Source organism: Diadema antillarum, unplaced genomic scaffold (assembly GCF_040938485.1).
Source record: "Diadema antillarum isolate AM-2024a unplaced genomic scaffold, OU_Dant_1.0 scf00000081, whole genome shotgun sequence".
NCBI classification, from domain to species: Eukaryota; Metazoa; Echinodermata; class Echinoidea; order Diadematoida; family Diadematidae; genus Diadema; species Diadema antillarum.
In genome coordinates, this window is record NW_027270970.1 from 815,111 (window position 1) to 835,000 (window position 19,890).

The window sequence follows — 19,890 nt, forward strand, 5'->3', positions numbered from 1 at the left end:
ATGAAAATTTACAATTTCGGTCCAAATTTAGGTCCCCTGGGGCCCCCCAGGTGGAGCATGGTGCCCATTTGATGGAATTGAGATTCTATCCCCCTAGGGATGCTACCGGACAAGTTTGGTGAAAATTTGTGATAAGGTTTTCAAGAAAAAGATGAAAATTTACAATTTCGGTCCAAATTTAGGCCCCCTGGGGCACCCAGGTGGGGCCTGGTGCCCATTTGATGGGAATGAGATTCTTTTCCCCTAGGGATGCTACCTGCCAACTTTGGTGAAAATTCATAATGGCATTTTTAAGAAAAAGATGAAAATGTACAATTTGGGCCCCATTAGGACCCCTCCCCTGGGTCCCAAGGGGGGCACCCCTGATTCCGCAATGAACAAACTTGAAATTACAGTCATCAATGTACTAATTCATAGTATTAACTTAGCTCTATCACTTCTGGTTCTAGAGAAGAAGATTTTTTAAAATTCCTTCATTTTGGGGGGTTTGGGCCCCTCTGGGGGCCCCCAGGTAGGGTATGGTGCCCACTTGAACAAATTGAGATCCTATCCCCCTAGGGATGCTACCTGCCAAGTTTGATGAAAATCGGTCAAGGGGTTCTCAAGAAGAAGATGAAAATGTAAAAAGTTTACGCACGACGGACGACGCACGACGCACGACGGACGCCGGATGACGGACGAAGAGCGATCGCAATAGCTCACTTGAGCCTTCGGCTCAGGTGAGCTAGAAAGAGAATCCTTGCCAGACAGTACCTTTTTTAACTGTAGTCTGACAAACATAATGTGTGTTTGAAAGGGCATTATGGGTACCATAAATAATGACTTTACAGGCTACACCCAGTCAATGTCGGCTAAAATTTGAGCTCAGTATGAAAGGGGTACTCAGATTTCCTGTGTGAAAGTGTACATGGTGAAAATCCCATCAGGCCATTTGGGCTAGGCAGATTGTATATAAATGTGTAATAATGTCATGGATATAACATAAATGAGTTAGAGGAAGTAACAGCAACAACAGACAGGAAGGGAAAAGATAGTAATTAGGTGATATATCAATAGAGAGAGAGAGATGGATAGGTTGATAGATGGATGGACAGGTTGGAGAAAGATAAAGAGATGGAGAAAGAGAGAGATGGGCAGGAGATTAAAGTAACTCATTTTGATGGAGCCATGTAATGTGTAATAAAGCACAGAAAACTGGGATAATGGGCCTCAAGACGAATAAAATCCACAGACTTGGTGTCAGCGTCTCCCAATCAAGACTCCTACAGCCCTAGACTTTTTGAACAGGCTCTGATAGGGACGGAAGGTGCCATGCTGTTATTTCACATTTAGCATTTAATATCTGTCAATCGTAAAATCCTAAAATGACACCTCTGGGAGTCTTCAGGACTACCTGTGTTGATATGAAATAGGCAGAAGTTGATTCATCAGTCTAGTGATTGGTGGGGGGGGGGGGGGGAGAGGAAAGTGGAGGGGATTTAAATTCTTTGCAGAGTTTCCTCTTTGCCTGTAATCAACTTATCTTGTTTTTTTCTGTACAGCATTTTCTCTCAAAACTGTGCAAATGAGTTATACAGTCATCTATGTCATATCTTACAATTTCATATACTCACAATAAAAATAGACAAGAAAAGAAACAAGACTACTGTGGAGGACTTTCTGCCAGTTCATTTCTGTAAGGTTATCCTACACAATTGGTTATTTGATAGCCAATACAGGAATTGCATTGGATTTGTTAAATTCTGGTGCAAATCCACACAAGTATACAAACTTGCCTTGCCCAACTACAACAGTACCCCTTATGGGGGGGGGGGGGGGGAACAAAAATTCACTTAGAGTTTCCATGCCCATAAGAGTGACTTTGCACTTATGTGCCTTTTTCAAATTAAAGTGCATGACACCAAATCTATCTGGAGTAATGGATAGCACATTACCATGAGTGGAAATAATTCATTAGCATTCTTTACTATCACAAAATTCAAGGACTAAACCTAGCATGGTTTGAGCAAACAAGCATTTAGACAGTAAACTATCCATTCAGCTGACTTTTAGAGATCACAGGAAAAAAAGAAGAGTAAAAGCACATGCATTATTTGAGAGGAGATAATAGCCAAGAGAGGGTAGCTGATGACAAGGTAATCAGAATATCTGGAGGTAACGTCGACACACAGGTCCTCCTCAATTTCACATCTAGCCTGCCATGTGGGCCCCAAGTCACACATTAGATTCGTCTGTGTCCACCGAGATGGTGGATAGACTCCCCGCAGTGAGCCATTACTTGCAGACCAATCAACGTTTCTAATTTGATGTCTACTTCACAGGCATCCTATCAACAGCTCCTATATCTTGGGGGAATTCAGCTGAGGTTAAAGGAAATTCAGAATTATTCTTGACCTCTTCCCTCCATTCTCCATGTCTCTGATGCTCCTTTATGGACATATTAGATAACATATATATGCTAAGCACACTCATGTGGTATAGGTGTTTGTTAGGAAAAATTGTTATACTAAGTAAATTACGTTTCTGTGTGTTCCATAAGATTTTTGCGTGTGTGTGTGAAGCACTGCATTAGTCAACACCATCAAAATTTATAGTCTTACCCTGAAAATTATGAATACTAAGATGCATTTTTGTCCCTTCTTATATCAAGTTTAGATTAGAGCATGGAGGAAAATACCCAAATCTCAAAGTCACATTGATCAGCATATAACACAACGAAGTAGAAATGAATGCTTTGGTTTGTGAAGTCTCCTGTGCTTGTGACACTCACAATATTCCCTGCAGTGTAGTTAAGTTTCCATAATTTCAGAAAATCAGGAAGGAAAGCAAAATGTTGACATCGTAAATCATGCTATGGTTGCATGACTCAGTGATCATTCTCAGCCTGTCCAATGCCTCAGAATCCCCCTCAAAAAAAGAAAAGAAAAGAAAATGCATTCTGTAAATGAGTTTATGAGATGAGCATTATACAGACGTGTACTGAAATGCTCATCTTGGACTAACTCTTTTTAAATTGTCAATATCTCCATCAAATAAAAAGAGGATAAAGGGAGATGGTGTGAATTACACTATCACTTTTTTCCCCTCATGAAAGGTTATCATCATATGTGGAAGATTTTTACACAGATCACATAATCAGATTTATAGCATCTTGCACAATTCTAACCCTGTTTAATAATGAGGGAAAAAAATATCCCTACATGCACATATTATCAGGAGTCATCACCCAAGATAAACAATTACACTTAATACCATTTTTGGCATGTCAGAAATTGTGAAAAATGTAGCATTAATAGGAGCACATTATTAATTAATACCATTAACTACAAAAGAATGATTAGAAGTCATCATGAGAAATAAACTTGTAAAGTTGTCACAGTAATATGATACTGTCCATGAATGAAATGAATGTGAAGAAGTAAGAAAAAAAAAGGTGTTTGACTTGCAATCAAACACTTCTGGTGAGACACCATATCTTTCCTGCTTCCACATCTGAGTGAGAAGCCTTCTGCATGACAAGTAAGATAAAGGAAATGAAATTGTTTTCTGTCATTCTCCATAAAATCAATTGCCATTGACTATGTCTGCAAAATCAATGGTTCAACACCGCTACACCTGTTACCACTGGCATATACATTTCACAGTCGGCTGAAAGTTAAGATATGTGGCATATTTCTTCGTGGGTCAGATGTGGATTTTTTTCCAATGAAAGTATGTGATCAATGTACCTCACAACAACCTGGAGATGAATAAAAAACTTATGTGCTTTGTTTCACTGGTGACACAACAACTGCTCTTACAATAATTGTTCATCTTATTTTCTCCAAGGACTTAGAGTTAGGGTTACAGTTGTGATAGGGTCTTCGGTTTAATTTGATGTGAGGATTATAATAAGGGTTAGGGTTATGTTTGTGGATAGAATTTATGTTTGCTCAGTGTGCAGATATTTCATGGGAGCAATTGTCACAGGAGCATATTAATGTCATGGAACTGTTTCATCAACCCAAACAGAAAGTATACTTGAAAATAAGGCATCTGCAACTTTACTTTTGCATCATCAAAGGTTATCAGGGAGAAGTGAAGAAATCTGAAGACTTTGTGTCATTTCTCTGCATGTCTCTTTTCACATAGAGAGAAATAGAGTAAGGGGACAGACAGACAGACAGACAGACAAAGAGAGAGAAAACTCACAATATTTTCTCTTATTACCTAGCGTCTAACATCTCCCCTGTCAGTAAGAAAGAAAATCTATTCTCATCTCATTAGAATGACATATTACAGTCATAAAGCAAGTGGTGATGAGTTGTCAATGAGAGCTAGAGATTCAGAGAGAGCTGCAGCCATTAGGCACTCTAACGACAAGTGGGCAGTGAGAGTGGGCGGGGCCAGGACGGTGATTGACACACTAGGTACATTGTACTCACTCTTGTAAGAAGCACTCCACTTCCGTGGCGTAGAAGTCGTCACCAAATTGATCTGAGATGCGGACAAAGTTGCCAATCAGCTGTCCTCCTTTGTAGACTAGCAGTGCTGGTAGCCCCTTCTCGGTCTGTGTGGGAGGAACAAGATGTATCAAACAACCCAGTTAGGAGCAGGGCTTGCAATCTGTCTAACTGCACTCCCCCCCTCATAGTTTGCTAATTTAACCAGAAGTAATAATACACAACAAATCACTGGTGATATTAACTCCATTGGACCAAAAATAACAAAATAAAAAGCAACAGCAGTACCAAGGTGATGTTTAATAGCTATGAAAGCATTAATAAAGACCGTCAAGAGAGAGAAAAGATATATTTAAAAGAAATTTACCAGTGACGATGTAACATAAAGAACACCAAACACTAAGAATTAAGAATATTTCATTGTCATCAAATCATCTCACATGGCATCTAATTGGCATATCAAATTACTACTTTTTGAATAGGAATATCACATTATATGATATCAAATAATATATGATTTTCCAACACAAATTTGACATCTACTGTAGATTAAAACAAATATACACATTTATACATTTGATTTTTTTTCTTGCATAAGATAATCACATGACATACATCTGAGGCATTTCTCCATTTACTAACAATGAAAAATTATCTTACACAAACAATCCTGTTAATTTCAGCTAAAAAAAAAGAAGCCAGTATCATCAATGCAATGAAAGCAAAGCTTATTAACCCATCGAGGATGGACTGACTTTGCTATAACACACATTTCCCATAGACACCTGCCCGAGCATACTCGGGACTAGTCTTCCACGGGTTAAGCGATAACCCATCTGTGCTCTATCCTCCCTCCCTCTCTCCCTCCCCCTCTCCCTCCCTCCCTCCCTCTCCCCCTTCCTCTCCCCCTCTCTGTTTCTGTATACATGTCTTCTTTTTTTCAGTACTCTAACATCATTTTTTTTTTGTATTGCAGAGGAAACATACAATAGACATAATAGCATCACCAAGATAAATTGTTGTTCACAATCTATGAATTACAGAACAAGTACACCAGTACATTGAACCCCCAAATAGGCTACTGTATACGCTGAATATTTTGCGAGGTTTTTATTTTCGCGAATTTCGCGAGTCAGGTGCTCTTCGCGAAATTAAAGACAGGCGAAAATATTGACTCTGATCCCGATGTGGTTGTGACGTACGCGTGTACTTTTCTCCGTTCAGTACAGGACTCCACGATCACAAATTTAACCACTCGCGAAATCGTCGGAAACTCCGATTCGCGAAAATTTAGACTCGCGAAATATATGGCGTATACAGTACTTCACTTGCCAATTGAGTACACTGTGTACACATAAAATATGTACTTGCATTTGAAGTTTCAGTATTGAATAGTAAAAGTACAGTCTGCAATAAACAGCAAATCTTGCAGGAAGGGAAATAACTGATGGTAATGAAAACCAGTGCATTTTTCATGAGGTACCGATAATTACCACCATGTAATTAGCATCTTTGGGGTTCTCAACTGATATAATATCTGATGAGGTATGGATAATTAGCACTGGGTAATTAGCATCTTTGCCTTTCTCACCTGACATAATGTCTGACTCATATGGTAGCATATCCATCAGATACCTATGTATGTAATAATTCATTATTTTTCTATTTGTTTGTCCACAACAGCCCTTTCCTATCACCCTGCACATTCTATGGATAGTTTGGCTCAACTGAGCTTCCATCGTGAAGAAAGCATGTACCCTTTTCAGAACATGCAAGGAATTATTCAATATTATTTGTGATAAATCTTAACCCTACAATGAAGGTTTCATCCTACACTCTCCCTATAGGAGCCTCATCCTCCTCCTCCTCCTCCTCCCCTTCTTCCAACAGCTCCTCTTCTCTCTCTTCCTCCTCCTTATCCTCCTACCCCCTCCTCGTTCTTCCCTCCTCTTCCTCCTCTTCCTTCTCCTCCTTCTGTTTTGTAAACATTTCATTGTATTCAAATTGGTTTTCATGAATAAATGTCGACAATTCAGCCAGCAGGCTGCCATGAATGTTCTTCAAGAAAATACCTTCTTAATTCAAATTCAAGTTTATAAATAAATTCTCTTCCTTCCCCCCCCCCCCCCCCCCCCCCCGCCTCAGATGCAGACTCTTCCATCATATACACCACTCATATCTGCCCTCCATCCATGCACGCTCCACCTGAGATGAACTCCTATGCTGCATTACCCCGGGACACGATCTGCCTCTCCCACTAACCCCCGTCAAAACTTATTCTCCCCTAAGAAATAAAACTTGGCAGAAAGCAGCGAGATGTTTTTACTTGCTTCGCTCTTTTACAATATTAATCTTTGAACCTTCCTGGGGTTGCGTCCTTGGGCAATATGTGAAATTCAGCACTTTTTATGTGACAGCGTGACCTTTCTCCTTCATACGTCTTAAAATAAGAAGCTGTAGGGGAATACTTTGAGTTTGAACCAAAGGGTGTCATGACAAGGCCGGGTGGACCTTTTTCCTTTGATCGATGGCTTTCATTGACATCAGACACTTTTGAACTGATTGGATGGGGTTTGTGCTGCAATCCTTACGTGAATTATTTGGTGCTGCGAGTGAGGGATATGTAGAGACATATATCACAGGAAAGAGAATGTCAAGGCAATAATCATGAATGCATGAATGAGTCCCTTGATGGCATAGACTAGGTATCAAATATTGAATACAGGCAACATTTGTACATTATGCATTGGATGATAAAAACATTACCTGGTATGCACACATCCACCCACACACTCAAAATAACATTTGGTATGAGAACAATAATTGTCATTGTTGTCTTTCTTTGTCTCGGACATTGTTCATCTATGTCAAGGATGAAAATCTATTTTCTTGCTAAAAACAATCGGGTTCATTTTTAGTGGGGTTTGAAAACTTCATCCTGAAAGACAAAAAAAAAAAAAAAATAGAGCAAGTTGTGTGACAAGGTTCTCAGAGTTCACAGTCAACTGTGATGGCAGGGGGCATTGGGCAGAGTGGTGCGGCAAAGTTCTGAGACTTTGTAAGAGAATGGATGAGAGCCCTTGAATACATTGGACATCACCACATACTGTTTGCAGTGTTCTCCTTGCTAATGTGACACACACCATATTAAAAACTAACTCAACATGGCACAGGAGGAAATAGTGGTAGATCTCAGGTACAGACCAGCTCCTTTTTCCAGGAATCAAGCAAGAGTGAGGAATTGGCATGGTAACAGCTTTCTCTTGGCAACACAAATATTCAATATATATCTGGCACATACTCAATGAAACATGGTTTTAAAATTTAAATTTCCAGCATTTCTCATGAGGTTTGTCAAGTTTTTTGTCTAATTTGTAGGAAGCCCAAAATCATATGAAACATCAATGAGAGGCAAACAGCCTCCCACATGGAAATTGCTGAGGAGTACCGTGTGTGGTATGTTGAAATTTTGTGCTGAAATAACTCAAGAAGACGTCCACACAAAAATACACCCACACAGCTGAATCGCAAGAAAGACATCCACACAGCTGGATATGTGTACATAATACCAATATTTAGAGAGTTTGCCTACATTACAGCGAATGAGATAAATGTCACTCGACATCAAAGTAGCATACAGTCAAATATTGGATCAAACCACCTGGCAATCTGTGATGGAAAGTGGTAGTGTTCCTGGGATTTTCTTTCTCTTTTCTTTTGAATGCTTAAAGCCATGAACAGGGGTTTAGATAACCACTGTACGCACTTAATGCAAAGTCTGTATCTCCTTTACAAATACTGCAAGCAAGAGCAATGAACAACCCCCCCCCAAAAAAAAAAAAAAAAACAACAACAACAACATAAATATTGAAGGAAAAAAATCACATGGAGATAACACATATCATTATCATTACTGTGTACGATTACTGAAAAATATATCATGTAAACCACTCCTACCTGTTTAACATTCCAGCTTTCATTGTCCCTTTGTTTCATGTATGTGACTGCTGGCAATGCCTCCTAATTCTACTGTAGAATTTACCTCTCTACTGTTCATAAAACATGCACTGCATTATTCAGAATACATCAGCTTAATAAATGCCACTATGTACAGGCTTTTTAACTTGGGTTTTAAGCTTATTCCATGCTCTTATGATATTGGTGCTGTCAGACATGTTTCATATCTTTATGACACGTTTAATATCCTACTGATACAGGGGCTATAAAACATATCAAATATAATCAGGATGCTGGAGCTTTAACCAATTGAGGAAGGACTGATTTTGCTACAACACGCATTTCCAATAGACACCTGCCCGAGTATACTCGGAACTTGTCCTCAACGGGTTAAGGCATTATTCCATTACTAGCCACGCAATAACAAAAAAAAACTAGATATATCGCTACGGCTACTGATATGCCTCCGCCATAATGCATGGTTCTCCTAATAGGTCTATAGTACAATGTCTTGACAATGTGTGATGACAGTTTCACACAATTGGCAAAATATTAAAATGACAGGTTTGACACAAATGTGCTGAATGTTCACTTTTTCTAGAACTAGGTTCAATTGGATGAATGATTAAAATGTCAGAGTGCAGGTATTTGGGGAACTGATGATTTTTACTTGACTTTTGACCCTTTTATAAGTCTATGCATTGAGTAATTTTCAAGGTATTGAGAAAAAGCATAATTTCAGTATCAAATGGGAAAATAGCATTATCTAAACCTGGCCTTTGACCTTTGATCTCACAGTTCCAAAGAGAATCACTGTTAGGTTGAACATGCATAAATATGTAAGTTTCATGACGATACCTTGAGTTACTTTCGAGATATGGAGGAAAAAGTGCAATTTAGCACTTTCACTTGACCTTTTACCTTTTGACCTTTGACCTTTTGGCAAGAAACTTCCCCAAAAATATATATTGGGTAATACATGCCATACATCAAGTTTGAAAAAAAAAAAACCCTTCAGGCATATTGCATTTTAAGGAAAGTAGTGATATTTTGAGGAGTTGACCTTGACCTTTGACCCCCTGACCTTTGACCCATGACCCCAACTTCCCTAGATAATCACTGCCCATCGGTACAAGCATATATACTAAGTTCCATGAAGATACCTTGAACCATTTGCGAGATATGGAGAAAAACATGAAATTTCAAAAATGTTTTCACAAAATAACCCGTGACCTTTGACCTTTGACCCTGTGACCTTAAAATCCACACAAAGTATCATCCCCCAAGGATATACCCTCATACCAAGTTTGATGTAAAACCACCACACGGTTCTTGAGATATCGACAAAAACAAAACGGGACGGACGGACGTACGGACGGACGTACGGACGTACGGACGTACGGACGTACGGACGTACGGACGGACGGACGGACGACCCGAAAACATAATGCCTCCGGCCACTTCGTTGCGGAGGCATAACAACAACATTTATCATGTAAAAACTGAATAGTATGCCTTATGGATTGATTGTTGTGATTACCTCAACTACATCAATATTTCATAAGTCACAATATGCACGCTTCCCAATACGAGACCCAAAGGATGAAGGAGAAATGAGGCTTTTGCAATAAAGGTGCCATATACTGGCCACATTCTATAGACGATGTGAGTCATTAGTCATTGTGGATCCATGTGGAAATAAATGTGATATGCAGGCTGTGTACACTATACATGACACTGTGGATGAAATGATTTCTGGCAGACAATATCCATAGCATACAGCAATCAATTTATTGAAGTTTCTCTCCCCCCGGAATATTTGATCCTGACTAATAGGCACTGTCATAACATGCTCTCCCTACTCTTAAAGGGGACTTCCTCCTCCACGGAAAGGGACTTTAAACATACAGAATTATGGTAGAGAGCAGTGTATAGTGACAATTGGATGGACACTGGACTAATGATACTCTAAATATAACTAGTATTTTTTTTTTTGTATATTCATAGAGTTGTATATCAATCTTGTTTGGAGGTAGTGATCTACATTATGAAAGCTTTTCAGTTACTGTAAAAGTGGATATTTTCGCGTGACTAATTTTTTGCGCTTGGCCGGGTCGGAAGAGTTTCGCGTGTTTTTAATTCCGCGGAATCAAGACATCACGCACAGGCACATATGGCAAGCAAAAATATTCGCGTGCTTTTATTTTCGCGCTAATTTCTGGTTGCGCGAAATGCGCAAAAATTTGAACACCGCGAAAATTTCCACTTTTACAGTATCCTTCAACAAGCTTTCCAAAATCTATCAAGGTTGTTTTTTCAATAAGTGGGCCTTCCCAATCTTCCAGTGTAACTTTATCTGATGACAGTAATTTGCCATATGAATAGTACGTTGAGGCTATTTATTATAACAATCCCATATAGAACTATGTGTGGTGGGGGTATAACAATGATCACCACGGCAAAAATACCAGTAATACATGAAAGTGTTTGTTGAAATTTTCAGTGTTTGTTGAAATTTTCATTGTGTTCTTAAATTCACCTTTAAAAACAGAAATATGGATAATTTTCAATGTTATATTTAACAAAACAATTACACAATTCTGATCGACTTTTTTTTCAGAGGTCACTATACACTTTGCTGCACTAAGACTGCCTATGTGAGACTCACATAATTCTATACAGGTGAGGGGTACTGCAGTGTGGTGTGTGTGTGTGTTTGTGTGTGTATTCTTTAACTCTTATTTTTAAAGTTTGCCCTCAGCATTTGCGCCTAGTATACTGTATACGCCATACATTTCGAGAGGTTTCTACTTTAGCGAAATTTCCCAAGTCTGGTGCTGTCAGTGAATTTAACAACTAGGTAGCTGATCTGAACATGAATGTGCCATGCATGAATACATTTCTCTGGTCATTACTTGTACTTCACAAGCGCAAATTCAACCATGTGCAAAATTGTTGGGAAGTTCTGAATCAGCAACAAATTATACTTGCTAGATTTATGCCACACATACAGTACCTGATTTGTGCAGAAAATTATAGGTATGAGGCCTTCTATACATAAATAGGCTCACTGTAGCATAACCTACAGCCTACTAAAACCTGGGGGTTCCATGCTAAATCTATGGGAGATAAGAAACTTGGATTAGACAGTTTAATATGACAATTTGAGAACATTTACAGTTCATATCACCTACTGCAATGTGCTCATGTGATGATCTCTAACTCAGAGTGGCAATATGATGCATAATACAGGGATATTATTATAAAAAAAAGCGAATTCAATGGATGCATAGTAATAACAGACAGAAAGCCTGACTGGTTCATTGAACGCGCTGCATTGTGCAATAAATTTGTTACATAAACCATCACATGAATTATTTGTAGATATTACCTTGCCTTAGGTAACATTGTTTTGGGTCATACCAATTTGGGTAACATTGTGATCAATAACATTGTTTTGAGTCACAGAGTTTTGGGTCACATTGTTTTAGGTCACATTGTTTTGGGCAACAAAGACTAAATGATCAGACAGAAAATAGCTTCAAGAAGTTCATCCTTGTGATTGTATTGTCCAATCCCATCACATGTTGCTCTATCAATTTCTTCAAATTCTCACACTAGCCCAAGGCTCCCAGCTTAAAACAATCTGCACATGCAGATGGGTGAGATTAGGATGGACAATGAACACATGATGGGGTGGAATATCACTTTGTACATCCCATCTCCACAATAGAGGAAGAACAATTTTTCTCTCATCCACTGAAGTTGAAGATAATACTTGACCAAATCTCCAATTTGTCATCATGAGAAATGTCTGAATCCAAAGAGAGGAGGATTGATGTCTACACAGTGAACATTTGTGAGAGATGGATAGAGGCTGAAATATCAAGAAACATGCTTTTGTGCTCTCTCTCTCTCTCTACCTTTCTAATAACTTTGGTATTCCTTCTCATTCAATTTGATTTATGGTAATTACTGTCAAGAATCCATTGTCTCAGCACTCGGGCATGCCTATCACGACACATGAAAACAGATTACAGAATAATCCTAATAGCTTTGGCAACGATACCATTGAATCCCCATTAAAAGCATGACACTGCTGTGATGAATGGTACCAGTCCAATAGTTGTGCATGCATGCATACATTGCAATCTACTATAACATAATGTGTGTGCTTCTAATACATTACACAAATTTCCGACCGCAAAATTATTGGTGACTTCTATTATCACATGACTGAGTAAATTCCACATCCATTTAAAGAGAAACAAAGCACTCATGATGGAAGAGTTAGATGTAATACCTAATAGGTAATGAACTCAAATCATTAGAGACTTTGCTTTTACTTAGAACCGTACTGGTACAATGGTTCAAGAGAGGCACAGATTTCCTTGCTCCTCTGACACAGACTTGTCTTCATATGAAGGAGTCTGTGTGGTAAGAGGACTATCACTAGATACAAGGATGCTATGTACAGTAAAGTTTAATGAGCAGTGCCCATTGACAAGGAGTGGTCCAATTATAAGTGACAGTTCTATTAGAGTGCCACAGAGTAATGTATGTGTATGACTGCAGGCCACAACACTGACTTCATCAACTGCTTTTACCCTCCCTTCCTCCCCCCCCCCACCTCCATCGCCCAACCCTTCTCCCTCCCGCTCTATCCTTGTTCTCTTCTGTCTCTCCTATTTCTCGACAATCTTACAAGTATCTGCACACCAAGTCACTCCTCGCTCCCTTGTTGTCCCATAATTCTTGTTCCTTGTGTGTTCTCTGCTCCATTCTGTTTGTCTGTACCAGACAGTATCTTGCTGTTACTGTCTGTCTGCCTATCTGACTTCCTTTTCTCTTTCTCTCCCTCAAGTCTTTGGCCTCATCTCTTCAACTCCACATCTGCTCATAAATGAAATTGATACTAATACTGCCATTGCTTCATCCAGTTTTGTATTGTGGTCTAGTGGATGCATGCTGCATTCTCAAGCTGAAGGCTCATGGTTCCAGTCCTACCATAGCACAAATGTCTTTGAGTGAGACATGTTTAACTTACACATCATACTTTTACACTTTACCAAGGTGTATGAATAGCTACCCAATAAGAAGTAAAAATTGATGGTGAGTGGATTTAGTACCAGTCCACCTAACCATGGGAGTCTGATTTGGATGCTCCCAAGTGACTTAAGTGAGTCCACTCTATGTTCATGTTTAACCCGTTAAGGACGGTTTGATTTTGCTACAACACGCATTTCCCATAGACACCTGCCCGAGTTTACTCGGGACTCGTCCTCAACAGGTTAATTCAAGTGACCAAAGAAATGATGAAGTGTTGTTTGAACGTGCGGGTTTACATGATGAGGTGTGTATGTGTGAAGTGTTTGTGATGTTACCATGTGAGAGTCCAGTGAAGGACTGTTTGAATTATTTGTGGGTGACTCTGACAAGAGCTGATCAAGCTTAACCTAAGTTCTAGGAACTGAGCAGCTGCTCAGGGGGTCAATGTTTTGAAACAGATTGACTGTCCATGGTCACTAAATCACAAAATTTATTATTATAAATCAGCCTGATATATATACTGCAAACACAGTATAACTTTTCACTCGTAATGTGGAAATGTTAGTGTTCCTAACTAAGTTTAAAACAAACCATAAAACAAAACCACTATGACCGTGTGTTCATCAACCAAGATGATATAATAAAAATGGAAGAGTGAAATTAAGAGAAGTTAGTTTGAAAGACGGATGCTGAACCAGCTTACTTACAAACAACCTGCTGGCTTGGACCTCTGCTGCACTGGCCGAGCAGAACTTGACCAGAGGGTACTCCTGGGCCAGACAGTGTAGACAGCCATTCATAGCCTCACAGGCCTGTAGAGACTGGGGGAAGAACAAGACCACAAACAGTGTAGATCAGAGCAAGAAATTATCAGTAAAGTACAGTGCTGCGGTGGTAAAGACACGAACATTCATACATGCATTCTTCTGACGAAGTAAAATAGTATAAACTAAAAAGGAAATTACATCCTGGGGGGCATTTCATGAAGCATTCTGTCCGACAAAGTTGTTGGACAAATTTGTTCTCAGCCATTCAGATGCAAGGATTTCAGTAGCTTGTAACATTTTGTCAGAAAAATCTCCGACCCAAACGCTTCATGAAATGCCCCCAAATATCATGCTGATACATAAAAACAGAAAAATCAGAATCTAAACTTTTACAATTCATAGATCTTTTTAACATGTTTGATTTCATCTCCAATTTTACCGGACTTAATCCTCTGATTTTTCTGTTTCCATACAAAGCAACATAACATCATGATGGAATTACACTGTAATGGCACAACCTGCATGATGTGAATTCTGCAATAAATTCTCAAAGCTCTGTTTGTTTTCTGATGATCAATGTTCTCCTTTTCTTCATGACAGACAGCCATATGTTGTACATTGTGCTCTAATTAAAGTTAAATAATACATAAAGAAAGTGAGTATTATACAAGTGATATACATTTTGAGAGATATACAATGCTTTGGAAAAGGAACGAATGAAAATTCCATGTCATCCCTATCAAATATTTGTCGCTTCTTCGAAATGTCATCATCTTTCTTTTTGTATACTTTCAGGAAGTGACACTGTGCATTGTGGCACAAGAAACCAGTGCTTGTCAAGGGTTGTCTTCTACCTGCAGTAGCTCTCAACTATTTCCTGCCCTGACACACGGGAATAAGAACAGCAAACAGGAGCAAACAGGATGTGTGAAGTGGTGTGACACACCTGACCAAACGCGACAGTCTCAACCGATGAGTGGTGCTCATCATTCACACAGCAGCACATACCCCTTTCACACTGACTCCAACGCTTGGCTACAAACTGAATTCTTGGATGCCAGTAAAGAGAAACTCTGCTCATTATCACTGATTGATTTGTCAATATGCCTTGACGATTGACAGGCAATGAAACACAATGAAAAGACAATATGAATTCAACATCATCGACTAGTTCTGTGCATATGTCATCTAAAGAGCATCGGTAGTGCAGACATGTTTAAGTAAGATACATGTAACATGTATTGCAAATATTATGGTTACTATTCTTATTTTCTGCAACAACCATAGTAAAATATCTTTGTTTGTTGATTTTTTTTTGTAATATGTCTTGCATAAATGTTGTTCTTCAAACAACTGTTATTTGTGTGTTATCTCTTGTACGTAACACTGGTGGAAAGCACATTTCCAGATCCGTATTTGTGGACAATAAAACATTCAATCTCATTCAATTCAATTCAATTCAAATACTTGATGCTTCCACACTGGTTTTTCCATACAAGTTCATTCAATGCACTTTTCACACTGGCATCTCCCAACATTTCACAATGAGCAATCAAATCAAATGTATTCCTTGAATTGAAGGGGTCAAATCTCACTCAAATTTTAAATGGTGTTGAGTGTTGTGAGCAAGAGAAACTTTATAGCACCAAGAAGTCAATGAATGTATGCACCCAGTCTGAACAGGGTAAAACTCCTGGATTTCTTGATGATGTATACGATGGAGGGGAGAATAGGATGCTCCTCCTCCTCTTATCCCTCCCCCTCACTTCCCTACATCCAATCCATCACTGTGGATGTCAAACATACTTCTTCAGCTTTATCAATTTGGAAACAAGAAACATAAAAAAATCTTGCCAACTATGGTTGACAGTGGCAGTCAGGGCTGCAAGGATCCATTATAGCATCAAGGTCAATACACAATCACCATCAAAAATAATATGAGATGATATTCATAATTAATGATCTCTTGCCTCTTTGCAAAATGATGATTCACTGTGCATACTGTATACATAGTGATGTCATCGTGTCTCTTACATCATGCCTACCATGCATTTTTTTTTCTCCTCTACTATTCTTTTTTAACCCTGAGATACTTTGCTTTTGCTCTTATGAGGTAGAAGTTCTATTTAGTATCAAACCCAATTATCAAACAGAAACAGTAAAAGAGGTATGTTATGCTATGTAACTACAAGCTGTAGAATACATGATACAATGTAAATATTAAAACTTTTTTTTTCTTGTCTCAACATAGCAATGAACAGTTCTACAAGACCCCAAGCAATTCAAAAACCTTGATAACTTGCCTGAAATTTGTCACATTTGTATATAAGTTTGAATTTTGAGCAGAAATACAGTGTATCATCAGTAGTACTTACAGTAGAGGTAATGTGCTGCAGCAGTAGTCTTAGTGGTATAGTAGTAGTAGTAGTAGTAGTAGTAGTAGTAGTAGTAGTAGTAGTAGTAGTAGTAGTAGTAGTAGAAGTAGTAGTGATAGTGATAGTAATAGCAGTAGCAGTAGAAGTAATCGAGGCAGTGGTAGCAGTAGTTCAGTACCAGGAATAGGTACAATATAATAGTAGCAAAAGTAGTAGTGGTAGAAGCAGTAGCAGTAGACTGAGTGAAATCAACAGCAGCAATGATAGAGTTACATGGCTATTACTTTTTGAGTGATGGGCTAGTGGTATAATATATTTCAATTCATGAATTTGATATATCTCCACATCTCAAACAACTATTGTTATGAATAGTTCTGAGGCATTCATGATCCTTGTTCCAACCAGACAGACAAATACTGCATCAGACTAATACTGTATATGAAATTTATACAGCGTGTCTTATTTTTCTGATTTGGGATAATGGTCTCCCAACAATTTTGCGAATTGTTAACTTCACAAACGTAGAGGGCAGTAGTGGACAGAGAAATGTACCTATGTACACGCTGCATTCATGTTGTGATTAGAGTAAGTATTTTTGTGTAATCTCAAATTTGCGAATGGCACCTAATTAGACAAGTTTGTAAAAACAAACTCTGTGAAATATATGACATATACAGTAAGCATTGTTACAGCGGAGGGCCCTCTTTCCTAGGACAGAGATATGTTCCACAAAGTAGCACTTTCCATTATTTGACTGGAAAGGTGCAAATGATGATAACATTTTATGATATTACTGCTTTTCTGCTTCTCATTAGATGAATATGGACACAAATAATCAACTACTACACTGACTACTTTCTTTTTTTTGTCTTTCAAATGTCAAAGTTTAGAAATCTTACCAAATCTATTGATGAGTTTTCCCCCATGACCCCACCCCATCTCCTCCCAAGAGATACCTCCTTCACCTGAAGTACATGCTTCTCCCCCCTACACCTTGTTTGCAGTCCATTTGTTCCAACAAGTCTGAAACGCTGCATAGAATTACTGTCAGTTCTCCTGCAAATAACAATTGACCTTGATGAGGTCTGCTGAAAGCCTGTTTCATTTGGCATTCCCTCTTGAATAATGCCCAAGGGACTGACATGTGCATACAAACTAACAGCATCGGTTACTCTCAAGGGGAACTCCAAGGGTGGGTACAAGGGACATCAGATCTTTACTCTACAGTTTGGACGTGACCAAGTTAATCTAAAACTGTGCAGGCAGATGGGAGATAGACGGATAGAAAGATAAATGAAATAGAAAAAGAAAGATAAATAAACAGATAGATTCATCAATCTGTAGAGAGACAAAAAAATAGATCGATTGATAGACTGATGGCTAGATAGAAAGATAAACAAATAAACAGAAAGACAGAACAATTGCTAAATGGATGGATAGAAAGATAGATAGATATAAACAAAGAAGATAGATAAATAGAAAAATAAACAGATTGGTACAAAGCTAGCTAGATAAAAAATAGGTATGCTGAGGTAGATGGGCAGATAGTAAGATGAATAGACAGATAGAAGGACATGAAGATATACAGAATATATGGGTTAGACAAGTAAATGGAGAGAAGAAAACGTGTATTGGTCAGACATGCAGTTAAAACACAAAGCATCAAGATAAATCTACATCTACACACTGTACCATATAGCTAAATGGACCTAGAAATTGCTTGATGGGTAAATGAATAGATTTATAAAGTAATTTTATGGACATTTGAATATTCTACATGTTTCAAAGACAGAGAGCTAAATAGATGCACAACAAAATGGGTATAACTGTTGAGCTGGAGAACTGAACATCTATATGAGTATATATGTGATAGCAAATAGACAAAGATAGAGATAAAAAAAAAGAGTAAAAAGAGACTCAAGAGAATAACAGAGAGGAAAACATAAAGACAGAAATTTTAGACTAATATGGACATAAATGTATTGTGAAGCCCTCATTTAGCCTGGAGTGAAATTGAATGTATATATATGTAGTGGTACGACGGCAGTGAATAGTGAAAATTTTACCAAAATTGGACAAGTTTAACAAATGACAAGAGAATCACTTCTAACCATTCACCAATATGAACTTTAGGAAATGGCATCTAATAACCATCTTGGGTAATTACTTGATATACACTATTTATTTTGCAGGATTTTTTTTTTTGTTTGGTTTTTTTTTTTTTTGGGGGGGGATTTCAGGAGTCAGATGCTATTCATGATACTTATAACTACAAAAATATCATCTCTGATCCTGACATGAATGTGGTGTGAACATGTACATTGTACATTTATCCATAAATTACTGTATTTCATGATTGCCAACTTACATGCATTCAATGATTGTCAACTTACATGTATTCAATGATTGCCAACTTACATGCATTCAATGATTGCCAACTTACATGTATTCAATGACTGCCAACTTACATGTATTCAATGATTGCCAACTTACATGTATTCAATGATTGCCAACTTACATGTGTATTCAATGATTGCCAACATATATGTATTCAATGATTACCAACTTACATGTATTCAAAAGTGTCAGGAAGTCCTGATTCACTGAAAATAAGACTCGCTAAATATATGGCATATCTCTTGTTACACTGTTTGCTTGATATAGAACTTACCAGATATATCTAAAGGTGCCATGATATTGACTACTTTGCCTTTCAGTGTGCATGAGAAAATTATGTCTATGAATTGAGTGTCTGTAGATTTCATGAATAAAATCTTCACGAAATTTATAAATTATATGAAAAAAACAGTGATGTTTCCATACACAAACAAAATACAGCAAAATATATGCAGGTTACATCACAGTTGTGGCTTTGCAGGCTATTTTGACATATTCAGGTGACACTGTACTAATTGACACATTGACATTCAAATGACGAGTGGAGAGCTTATCAAGCGTGCCTCGCTATGTACAGCAAACAGAAGAGAAATTCCACAGTGTCATCAAGTAGAAATCTCTTTGATGTTTGCGACTGAGAGAGTCTTCCCTGCTATCTCTACTCCACACTGACATCACACACCCATCCGACAAATTGATATTGTCTGCTGCCCCCTAGAGACCAATCTTGTTCACTGGGTGGGGGTGCTTTCTACACAAAAGTGTGTAAAGATATTTAGCAACAACCTACATAATTAGCTCATGGCAATTCCTGTATTTTGCCTGCAGCCATAGAGTTGATATTAATAATGGATGGAGGATACACTACAGCCCTAGATTGTCCATTAAAAGGGAGATGTCTGA

General features: G+C 38.2%; 1 protein-coding gene across 1 annotated transcript in view; it reads right to left on the reverse strand.

Annotated features, from left to right (window-relative positions):
- The window catches only part of LOC139717697 (phosducin-like protein), a 44,959-nt gene that overhangs the window by 12,133 nt on the left and 12,936 nt on the right, over positions 1 to 19,890 (reverse strand). Inside the window, exons 6-7 of the mRNA XM_071629199.1 lie at positions 14,156 to 14,269; positions 4,425 to 4,549 (exon numbers count right to left, since the gene is read on the reverse strand). Coding sequence (XP_071485300.1) covers positions 4,425 to 4,549; positions 14,156 to 14,269 — 239 coding nt within the window. The remainder of the gene's footprint in view (positions 1 to 4,424; positions 4,550 to 14,155; positions 14,270 to 19,890) is intronic.